At 42.0% G+C, this 12,400-nt stretch overlaps 1 protein-coding gene across 2 annotated transcripts in view; it reads left to right on the top strand.

Annotated features, from left to right (window-relative positions):
* The window catches only part of VPS53 (VPS53 subunit of GARP complex), a 276,186-nt gene that overhangs the window by 209,109 nt on the left and 54,677 nt on the right, over positions 1–12,400 (top strand). For both annotated transcript variants that reach the window (XM_077296357.1, XM_077296358.1), the window contains exons 18-19: positions 2,221–2,369; positions 10,360–10,429. In XM_077296357.1, coding sequence (XP_077152472.1) covers positions 2,221–2,369; positions 10,360–10,429 — 219 coding nt within the window. The remainder of the gene's footprint in view (positions 1–2,220; positions 2,370–10,359; positions 10,430–12,400) is intronic.

Raw genomic sequence — 12,400 nt, 5'->3', positions numbered from 1 at the left:
TTCTCCTCAGTGCAAGACATATGAAAGGCCGCATAGAGTTTGCTAAAAAACACATGAAGGACTCCCAGACTATGTGAAATAAGATCCTCTGGTCTGATGAGACGAAGATAAAGATAGACCTTTTTTGGTGATAATTTTAAGCTGTGTGTGTGGAGAAAACCAGGCTCTGCTCATCACCTGCTCAATACAATCCCAACAGTTAAATATGGTGGTGGCAGCATCTTTCTATGGGAGTGTTTTTCAGCTGCAGGAACAAGACGACTGGTTGAATGAACCATGAATGCAGCCAAGTACAGAGATATCCTGGATGAAAACTTCTACCAGAGTGCTCTGGACCTCAGACTTGGCCGAAGGTTCACCTTCCAACAAGACAATGACCCTAAGCACACGGCTAAAATAACAAAGGAGTGGCTTCAGAACAACTCTGAGACCATTCTTGACTGGCCCGGCCAGAGCCCTGACCAAAACCCAATTGAGCATCTCTGGAGAGACCTGTAAATGGCTGTCCACCAACATTCACCATCCAACCTGACGGAACTGGAGAGGATCTGCAAGGAAGAACGGCAGAGGATCCCCAAATCCAGGTGTGAAAAACTTGTTGCATCATTCCCAAGAAAACTCATGGCTGTACTAGCTCAAAAGGGTGCTTCTTCTCAATACTGAGCAAAGGGTCTGAATACTTATGACCATGTGATATTTCAGTTTTTCTTTTTTCATAAATTTGCTAAAAGTACTACATTTCTAGTTTTTTTCAATCAAGATGGGGTGCAGAGTGTACATTAATTAGAAAAAAATGAACTTTTTTGAATTTACCCAATGGCTGCAATGAAACAAACAGTGAAAAATTTAAAGGGTTCTAAATACTTTCCAGACCCACTGAATGTGTTTGCAGTTTTTTTGTAATTGTTTACTTCATTTTATTTAATTTTTTTTGTTCTATGTTCAGCAGTTATATGCATAGCTATTTCTATGGTATTGGTCTTTGTGATCTTTTTGCATAGCTATTATTACTGTTGCTGTACTAAAATGTCATTGCAGTGCGCCTTTCAATTTAAACACCCAAAAAACATTGTCCCTTCACGATCCTATTTTTTTTTTATTTAATCTTTCTATTATTTTGCTTTGGTAAGGTTAATGAAGGGCAAGGACAACATCTGCAAAGAGTTTGTATGTTCTCCCCGTGTTTGCGTGGGTTTCCTCTGGGTTCTCCGGTTTCCTCCCACACTCCAAAGATATACTGATAAGGAATTTAGATTGTGAGCCCAATCGGGCAAACTGTAAAGCGCTGTGGAATATGCTAGCGCTATATATATAAAAATTAAGATTATTATTAATGATTATTATTTGTTCATTTTCATGTCATACATGTCATACCAGTGTGTTCGCCAAAGCGTTAAACTATTTCAGTTGCACTGGTAATGCACTATCTGTTCACCATAATTAAGGTTTCTTTATGCTACAGAAACGCGTAGGTGATTCATGCTGATCTTTGTACATTTTTTTATGAATTCAGCATGATTTTAAACGTGCTTTATTAAAGTTTGGAATTTTATTCTTATCTGAGCTGGAGCCTATTCTATATTCTTAGTCACCAGGAATGGCTACCAATTAACAGGTATATTTCATCAAGAGTTCATTTGCAAAATCCTTGCTCTTCAGAAAGTGTTTGCGACCAGCAGGTAGACAGTGTTGACACAACTGCTCTAAGCTAGAATATAGCAAGGACCATTCAATTAGAGACAAACACAAGTCCATCATTACTTTTAGACACCAAGGTCCATTAATCCAGAAAAGTACTAGAATCTTGAAGTTATGTTCAAGTGCAGCCGTGAAATCCATCATAAACACAAATACACAAATTTTCAGATCTTTAGATAACAGCCCTCAACAATGAGGACCTAACATCAAATAGCTCTACAAAGAAATGTATCCAATGCTCCAGAGCAATCCCATAGTTAATTATTTATGCATCAAAATAAATACCTTAAATTAAAATTTTTTTTAAAGTTTTGTTCATAACACAGCCTTTGTCAAGCCAAAATGTAAGTAAAGCATCATCATTTTGGTTTGAAAACGATAAGGTGTAACAATGCATCTCTAGATAAAATCCTTCATTGATTAGTACCTCTTAGTATAGTATTGCCCATGTTACTTCACCACCACGTTTCCTAAAGTTTGTATTGTATAGGGATTTCTGATCTTGTATTTTGTGTTGTACAGATGCAGTGGCAGAATGTGGAGCATGTTGGTGACCAAAGTCCCTATGTTACTTCAATAATCCTACATGTGAAGCAGAACGTCCCCATTATTCGAGATAACTTGGCGTCTACCCGAAAATACTTCACTCAGTTCTGCATCAAATTTGCCAAGTAAGTTACTAAAGGTTTGATTGACTTGATGAATGCGGCCATTATTTCTTACTTGATAGATTACAACATGTAAGTTATTTTCTTTCTAGCAGAATTGCTAGAAACAACTTCTCTGTGGTTTTTAGGGTTTTATTACCATAGCGGGAAAGCTGTAGTTAAGTCTGAGGCTGGCCCTTCAGAACACAACATCAAGGGATATAATAATAAGTGGATCAAGAATTGTGCCAAGGATACCAATTTGGTATTTTAAATATATGTAAATGCTTTCTTTGCAAGAAGCTTTTGTCCAAATGAAGGGTTTTAGTTTTTCTACATTTGTTTTTGTTTGTTGATACAATTTGATTTTCCTGGCAGCTTGCTTTAGAATAATATTAAAAGGTATTATGTTGCTGGTTCCTTGCAGTCCTGCCCAAGATTGGCTTAACCACTGCTGACTTGGGCTGTCATGCTCTCCCCATGGGTTTTGCAATAGCCTACCTCTTATTAACACTGAGAAAATACAGGTTATCATGAACCGCAGCCAATGGATTTCTGATGACATCTGCAGGTGCCTTACTTTGCCAATTTACGGGAGGAATTTCTATATGTACAGTTCCCTCATATAATCTTCAAAGTGTCTCTCTGGGTGGGTTCTGAGTATGCGAAATGCCTAAAAACATGAGCTGTTACACTAATGCATTATGCTATTACATACTAAGCTGTAAACACAGCGGGATATTAAAGATGTAAAATTAATCTGGAACTGCAAATATTCGCTTAGTGGCCGCTTTACTAGCTAATCTTTTTTTTACTACGAAGACCATAAAATAACCTGAGTGCAATTTGGAGGCTATTTTGATATTAAAAAAATGGTAAAAAATAGCATTCAATAGTTGACATTCATTTTAAGTTAACCCAACATCTGCACCTATGTGTCCAAACTGCAGAAGTATTCCGGAGCACAATGATCTCAGTGCTTGTGCAATATTCCCAGTGGTATGCCCCTCCTACGTTCTAACAGGGACCCTCTGCCGACAGCTGCATCGTTCATCAGCATAAGCCCAAACCGTCACAGCCTTTACCAATCAGCGAGGATTTTTTTTGTCTCCAATGTTCTTTTTCAGAAGTATATGGTTGGAACCACTATTGCACTTGTAAATACAGTATTTTATTTAGAAGTAAATCTAAAAGGGATTGTCCAATATTAGACAACCCCTTATAAATGAGGCCAGAGAGGTGCGAAAAATGATATTCAGCTCAGACCATATATGCTCCAGTTCCCTGTTCTTAGGCTAGTTTTCTTCTGCTTGGCAATACGGTGGCTCAGTGGTTAGGACTGTAGCCTCGCAGCACTGGAGTGCTAGGTTCAAATCCTACCAAGTCTATACTAGAACTAGTACAGAGGTTAGATTGTGAGCCCCATTGGGGACAGTGATGATGATGTCTGTAAAGCTCTGTGGAATTAATGGTGTTATATAAGTGAGAAAAATAAACATGAACATCCTCTGATGGCATCATGTGCACACTGCAGTCAATCAGCGGCTAAATTTATAGTTTGTCCCAGTTGAGTGGAGGAAATATTGTTTGCTAGCGTTTGCTTAGGACACAGTTCAGATGTCATTTGTCTGGAGTGGCTTGTGTAGAAGCCTTCTGTTGGTAGTGTATGTTTATTATATTTACCGTATATACTCGAGTATAAGCCGACCCGAGTATAAGCCGACCCCCCTAATTTTGCCACAAAAAACTGGTAAAACTTGTTGACTCGAGTATAAGCCTAGGGTGGAAAATGCAGCAGCTACCGGTAAATGTCAAAAATAAAAATAGATACCAATAAAAGTAAAATTAATTGAGACATCAGTAGGTTAAGTGTTTTTGAATATCCATATTGAATCAGGAGCCCTATATAATGCTCCATACAGTTCATGATGGGCCCCATAAGATCTCCATATTAAAATATGCCCCATATAATGCTGCACAAAGGTTAATAATGGCCCCATAAGATGCTCCATAGAAACATTTGCCCCATACAATGCTGCATAAAGGTTGATGGCCCCATAAGATGCTCCACACATTATGGCTCCATAAGATGCTCAAAACATTATTCCCCATTAAGATGCTCCACACATTATGGCACCATAAGATGCTCCATACATTGTGGCCCCATGAGATGCTCCATACATTATGGCCCCATAAGATGCTCCATACATTATGGCCCCATAAGATGCTCCATACATTATGGCTCCATGAGATGCTCCACACATTAGGGGCCCCATAAGATGCTCCACACATTATGGCCCCATAAGATACTCCATACATTATGGCTCCATGAGATGCTCCACACATTAAGGCTCCATAAGATGCTCCATACATTGTGGCCCCATACGATGTTCCATACATTGTGGCTCCATAAGATGCTGCATACATTTTCCCCATTTGCTGTTGCTGCTTTTAAAATAAAAAAAATCACATACTCACCTCTCTTCGCTCAGGCCCCTGGCACTTGCGATAGTCACCTTCCACGTTCCATCACTGCGCGCTGCTCTGTCTTCCATCCTCTGCACTGATTGTTCAGGCCGAGGGTGGCGCGCACACTAATCGCGTCATCGCGCCCTCTGACCTGAGCAGTCACAGTCAGAGGATGGAAGACACTGGACAGAGCAGCGCGCAGCGATGGAACGAGGAAGGTGACTATCGCACAATGCTCACCTCCCATGATATACTCACCTGCTTCCGGCACGGTCCCTGGCAGCGTCTCATTGTCAGATGGTCTCCGGGAGCCGGCGGCATCTTCCTGTGTTCAGCGGTCACGTACCGCTCATTACAGTAATGAATATACGTGCATATTCATTACTGTAATGAGCGGTACCACGTGACCGCTGAACACAGGAAGAGCTGCCCGGAGACCATGGGACATGCAGGGACAGCGCCAGGAGCAGGTGAGTATGTGACAGCCGCCGCTCCCCCTCACCCGCCGACCCCCTGCTGACAATGACTCGAGTATAAGCCGAGAGGGTCACTTTCAGCCCATTTTTTGGGCTGAAAATCTCGGCTTATACTCGAGTATATACCGTATTTGTTTTGCTTGCATATGTATTGCTGTCATTTTCCCCAGTGCTTTACAGACACTATCATCACTGTCCCCATTGGGGCTCATGATCCAAATTTCCTATTAGTATGACTTTGAAGTACCTGGAGGAAACTATTTGCAGATGCTGTCCTTTGTGGGATTTTGGAATTCAGTGTGAACAGAGCCTTAAAAGGATGGTCTGAAACCGAAGTTGAATTTCATCCTAAATGTTTATTTAGTTTAATAATCTATTCACTTTTCTAATTTACTTCAGTTGAAAATTCCCTGCTGTTCCCTCTGTACTTTATCTTCTGTGTTTTTTTTTTTTTATCTTCTGTTCCAATTACTTTTTGTTTATGTATCCCCAGTGTATGCTGGGATATTCGAATGGGAGGTCATCATGGGGGGAGGGGGGGGGGGGGGGGCGCTATGGCCAGTGCTGTAGCTGCTTTACCCATCCTGAAATGAAGCATCATCTGTGACGTCTTTTTCAGGGCTGGGTTAGTCCCTGCTCTACAGAGCATGCGTCAGCTGTTGAATTCCAATGCATTCTCAGTATGCGCTCCCTGCAAACAGTGCTATAATCCACAGATGCGCAGGGATTGCGCTCACTCGCGACGAGCCAGCAAAAGAGCGCACTGTCAGTGTGCATTGAAAAAGTGAGTACTCAACAAGCAGGGAGACCAACCCCAGAAACAGACCTGCACTGAAACGGGACTTCATTAGAGATGTCCGTTTTGAGGGCTAGGCTGGTCTTTGCTCTCCCTGCTTTGCACATTCTCTCCTTATCAATGCGCACTGACTGTGCACTCTTGCCGGCTCGTCACTTCTCATTAGACCCAGCAAGGAAGCGCACGGTCACTGCACATACTGACCAAGTGTTTTAATTGATAATAGGTGCATGCTCTGTAGTCCCATGCTCTGTACAGCAGGGACTAGTACAACCCCTGAAACTGACTTCATTAATGACCTGGTATTTCAGCAGCTGCGACAGTGATTATAATCCCAATCCTCTTGTGGCGTCCCATTTGAGTATCCTAACATACACTGCAGATTCTGAAACAACACGTTATTGGAACAGAAATTTAAAAAAGGAAAAAAGAAACAACGGAAGATACAGAGTGTACGGTAGGGAATTTTTATTTGAAGTACCGAATTTTTCGGACTATACGACACACCTTTTTCCCCAAAAAAATTGGGAAGAGAATGGGGGATGCGTCTTTATAGTGCAAACGCAGGCTTACCCGGGTGTTGCTGCAGAGGTGTGTGGCAATGCTGTGGACGGTGCAGAGTGTACCTGAGCAGGGTCCCTTCTTCAGGATGCCACCTGCAGAAATGTGGCTGCGCCGTGGCCCGGTGTCCACGGTGAGCAGATTACATCACTGGTTTCCCTGCAGCCATCTTCCTGAAGCCATGGGCCACTGGAGGCTTCAGGAAAATGGCCGCTGGAGGCCGTGCGTGCGCAGATTAAAATCTCTGCGGCACTCGGCTTCAGGAAAATGTCCACCAAGATCTCAGTGTGTGCACGCGCAGCCTCTGGCGGCCATTTTCCTGAAGCCTCCGGCGGCCCACGGCTTCATAAAGATGGCCACAGGGAAACCGGTGATGCTCTCAGCTCTGCTCACCGTGGACACTGGGCCGTGGCGTCACCACATTTCTGCCGCCGGTATCCTGAAGATGGGACCCTGCTCCATGATCCGCAGCATCGCACCCTGGGACTGCAGCATTGCCCCTCTTCTGCCGCCGGCATCCTGAGGATGGGACCCTGCTCCCGCTCTGCCTCACCGCTGACACCAGACCTGCAGCATCGCACCCGGGACTGCAGCATTGCCCCTCTTCTGCCGCCGGCATCCTGAGGATGGGACCCTGCTCCCGCTCTGCCTCACCGCTGACACCGGACCTGCAGCATCGCACCCGGGACTGCAGCATTGCCCCTCTTCTGCCGCCGCCGGCTTCCTGAGGATGGGACCCTGCTCCCGCTCTGCCTCACCACCGACACCAGACCCGCAGCATTGCCCTACTTCTGCCGTCGCCGGCTTCCTAAGTAAGGGACCCTGCCTTCTGTGACCCCGCTGCATCGGCTCTCAGATAAGATACTGAAAATTCGGACAATAAGACAGACCCTCATCTTATAAAAATCATTTGCTGCGGTTTTCCACCCCAAAATTTGGGGTGCGTCTTATAGTCTGATAAATACGGTATATTAGAAAAGGTATTTAGTTTATTAAAGTAGATAGACATTTAAGATGAAATTCTATTTAGTTTTTTTCTTTCTTGCAGCAAGTGATTCTATGTCTAAATGTTCGTTCATAAGTGTTAGTATTGATATTTGCTAGTCAAGCTCATCCCCTTCTGCTATTTTTCTCCTAAATGACCAGGCTGATTGCTGAGTAATCTCCCGCTGTTCTTGGCTAGGCTTATAGGTTACCCTTCAGGACTTATTTAGACACCTGGCTTGTGCAGCCTTTCCAGCAGTATGGGCAAACTTCACATTTCCTTTAGTTATTTATGCTTTGTCCCACGACCAAGTTCTTAGAATTAAGCCATTCTCTTTGGATTTTTTATATTGTTTATTTTATCTTCTAACAATCATTCTTTTGTGTATACAGAGGACCAAGATAATATACTGTTCACAAATTTTCATTAAAACAAGGCTATTCTGTGTGTAGACTGTTGGTTTATATTCACTTTTATTTCCTTTCTTACACTTGAATCACAATTTCCATTTAATATGGCGTTAGTTGCACTTAATTCATATACACTCAGATTTATTTGGTATACAAAAAATAGGCTAGGACTGCATACCTGATTTGTAATGAATTGGCATACACTTTTACTAAATAAAATATCATAAGATAATAACCAAATAAATTTAAGTATGTTCACTTCGTCTAGTTTTCCTCAATTTTTTTGCCTTGAAAAACAACAAAATGAAAATGTTGCCATATGAGGCTCTGTTCACATAACTGAAGTCAAAATGTTCCACTGTTTAATATAAAGGGGTTATCAGGGGTGGGCAGTGTTTTTGAATGGAGCCACCTACACGGTAAAAGAGGTTTGATACAGGAAAAACACAAGTTCCTTCAGATTGCTACTATGCACACCTTCTCAGCGCCTATTTCTTCATGGAATGGCTACAAGTGATGAACCACATGGCTTTTGTGGGGCTCTGAACAAAGACTTTTTATTACATTGTAAGACTTTTTTGAGATATACCCTATGAGGATTCTAATGGTCTGCTATTTAAATGTATCTTAAGCTTTCCTTCGAATTCATGTGCACGTTTCTCGAGGTATAATGTGAGGCACAATTTCTTGCTATGGTCATAGGCATAGACTCTAATTGTAATGAGCTCTTTTATCTGCTGCTTCTGAATGGCAGGCCCTTGGAAGCTCTTGTATAAAATGCAGTGATTAATATTTATAGTAAGGAAACATTCCCTGTTTTCTTAGTACTTTACCTTCAAAGAGCACACATTTTTAAAGGGTTGTTCTCAAAGTAACAAGTTATTCCATATCCATGCTGATCGCTGGGGGTCTGAATGTTGGAATCCAAAGCAGTCCAGCATTGAATGGTTCTACGTGCACATGCTTGACCTCCGCTTTATTCACTTGTCTTTGAGACTGTTAAAGAAAGGCAGGTACAACACTTGGCTTTCCCTTGGCTTTTTCCGGAAGTCTCATAAATAATGGAGCTGAGGTTGAGCATGCGCTCTCCACTCTATTTAACCCTGCTGTGGAACCATAAAAAAAAAATCACTGCTTTGGTAGCATGGGGTCTATATGACCACAGGCTCAAAATCATCAGATTTCTGATCTGGCAATAAATGTATCCCTTGCATTCACTGCACGTCATAGTACCATGTTCTTCACAAATGAACTTCTTGCAGTCATTGCAAACAAATCTCGTCTTTTTGTCCTTCGATTGAGGACAAACATAGCACCGTTTGCGCTGTCCTGTAACATTGCTGGTGTCACTTGGAATGTCTGATGGTGCCTTTCGACCCAGCTCAAATTATCTTCCAAATTACCTTCATTATCAGTATCGACATCACTAGAAGCATCCAAAACTGCCAATATTTCATCAGGAGTCATCACAGTTCGTCTAGCCATTGTTTATTTACAATTAGATTACAAAACCTGTGAATAAACAGAAAATATAAAAAAAAAAAAAAAAAAAAAAAAAAAAAAGTCAGACAATAAAGGTACTATGGAGTCAGGAGAGTCCCAAACACAGAAAATTGAAAATAACTTAGAAAGAAAACTGAAAAACAAATACAAAATATCATCAGCATAAGCAGAAATATGTTACTTGAAAATACATAGAAGGTCAATGTCTGAGATTGACCAGTTTTAGAAATATTTCAATTTATTCAGTGCTGGGGTCTATATGACCCCTTTGTTCCACAGCAGGGTTAAGACAGGGTTCCAGAACCCCATTCCCCAGATCCCTTGCGGATAGTGTGTTAAACTAAATTTACTCTGACTGATTATTGTCAACTAGTGTTCCAATGACCACTTGTTTCCTGAAAATCAGAAAAAATGCTACTAGTTGACCATCAAACGAGCAAAATGCTTGTTTGTCTGGTGAAATAATTTTTAAGTAGGCTTAAAAATGATCATTCTCAGCAGCACCTATTCTGTGTAAACACGACATGTGCTGCTGAGAACAATGACAGTCTATTCACTCAGAACTATTGATTACTGATCATTCTGTGAGCATAGGAATTGCTGTTTCAATTAAACACGATCAGCAAACAAGTATGTTTTAAGCAGTCGTTAGTTGCCGGAAGTGAGGTGTCAGTTCGTCCCTACAGTTTTTGTTTTAAGAGTTTTATATGATCAAGTCTGGTGGGTCATTTGGGTGAATACATGCATAGCCATACTTGTTTCTGTAGGATTCTTTTTCTGCATTTACCTATTTACTTTGAATTCTGTTTTTCAGCTCCTTCATTCCAAAGTTTATCAACCACCTTTTTAAGTGCAAGCCTATTAGTATGGTTGGAGCTGAACAGGTATGTAGAGAGTAATTACATGTGTGATACATAATACAATTAAATTTGTTTATAATTATTTACTTGAAGACCCGCTGCTGCCCATAGGGTGTGTAAACACTAGATAGTGGTGGTGGACATTCCTAGTTGGTGTAACCATTTTCCTGGCAGATTGTTTACTTTCACACGTTGGTAGGGCATTGTTTACATTAACACATATCACTAATTTAATTACACTGTACTAAAGGCCCCGTCACACATAGCGATTTACCAACGATCACGACCAGCGATACGACCTGGCCGTGATCGTTGGTAAGTCGTTGTGTGGTCGCTGGGGAGCTGTCACACAGACAGCTCTCTCCAGCGACCAACGATCAGGGGAACGACTTCGGCATCGTTGAAATGGTCTTCAACGATGCCGAAGTCCCCCTGCAGCACCCGGGTAACCAGGGTAAACATCGGGTTACCAAGTGCAGGGCCGCGCTTAGTAACCCGATGTTTACCCTGGTTACCAAAAAAAAACAAACAGTACATACTCACCATCTGATGTCCGTCAGGTCCCTTGCCGTCTGCTTCCTGCTCTGACTGAGTGCCGCCGTACAGTGAGAGCAGAGCGCAGCGGTGACGTCACCGCTGCACTCTGCTCTCACTGTACGGCGGCACTCAGTCAGAGCAGGAAGCAGACGGCGAGGGACCTGACGGACATCAGATGGTGAGTATGTAGTGTTTGGTTTTTTTTACATTTACGCTGGTAACCAGGGTAAACATCGGGTTACTAAGCGCGGCCCTGCGCTTAGTAACCCGATGTTTACCCTGGTTACCAGTGAAGACATCGCTGGATCGGTGTCACACACACCGATTCAGCGATGTCAGCGGGACCTCAACGACCAAAAAAAGGTCCAGGCCATTCCGACACGACCAGCGATCTCACAGCAGGGGCCTGGTCGCTGGTACGTGTCACACATAGCGAGATCGCTACTGAGGTCGCTGTTGCGTCACAAAACTTGTGACTCAGCAGCGATCTCGCTAGCGATCTCGCTATGTGTGACGGGGCCTTAATACTAACAGCCATGTTCATGTGAGGATACCAAGAAATTATGGTAAAATTTAAACTTAGAAAATGACAAAAATAAATGGGTTTCACATTCTGCTGTACCTGCATTTTTTCACCAAAAAGGCTGCAAAAAATGAGTTTGCTGCTCTTTTTTGCACTTACTCATCGCTTTCTATGGGTGCAAAAACGCTGAAATAATGGAAAAGCTGCAGTTTTACAATTCAATTAGGAAAAAAGTGTGTACATGGGGTTTCAGAAATCTTAGTTTTTGCTGGTACTATAAAATGCAGCTCTTAATTTGCATTAAAAAAATGGTGCAACAACATGTGAAAATAGAATATTTGCATTGTTTAATTGCTTAAAGGGGAAACTGTTCGTAGGATTTCATCTTCCTAACTATATATTTATATGTACACAAGCCCAGAAATACGTGATCAGTCGTGCCTCTGTCTCTGAGAAATCAGTGTTTGAATTGATATATGCAAATGAGGCTGAAGATCTGAAGCCTCTCTTACTTCAGCTCTATTCCCCACCCAGCACCAGTTCCTCTTGCTTGACTGATGGCTCCTTTGCTTGAAGTCGCACATTATATTGGCTGTCAGTCAAGCAGGAGGAAGCGGCGCTGGCCATTGAATAGAGCTGCAGTGACAGAGGCTTCAAATCTACCATAGCTTTTTATCTTCATTTGCATATCAATTTGAATGCTGATTTCTCTTTAACTGCATAATGGACTGGCCATGTAGAGCTACTGCTTGACTTGTATTTAAAGGGAAGGTGCCGCAATTTTGTTTTTGTATTAAAAATGATTGTTTATATAAACAATTATTTTTAATACCAAATTATTTTTTTTAACTTTAATATCTTTTTTATTAATTATTTTTGCAGCCACTGGGCGCCGCCATTTTGCTTTGCAGGAGTGTAAGAGTCCCAGCACGACA

Source organism: Ranitomeya variabilis, chromosome 3 (genome assembly GCF_051348905.1).
Source record: "Ranitomeya variabilis isolate aRanVar5 chromosome 3, aRanVar5.hap1, whole genome shotgun sequence".
Taxonomy (NCBI): domain Eukaryota; kingdom Metazoa; phylum Chordata; class Amphibia; order Anura; family Dendrobatidae; genus Ranitomeya; species Ranitomeya variabilis.
Note: the sequence above shows the minus strand (reverse complement) of the source record. Positions and strands in the feature narration are given on the sequence as shown.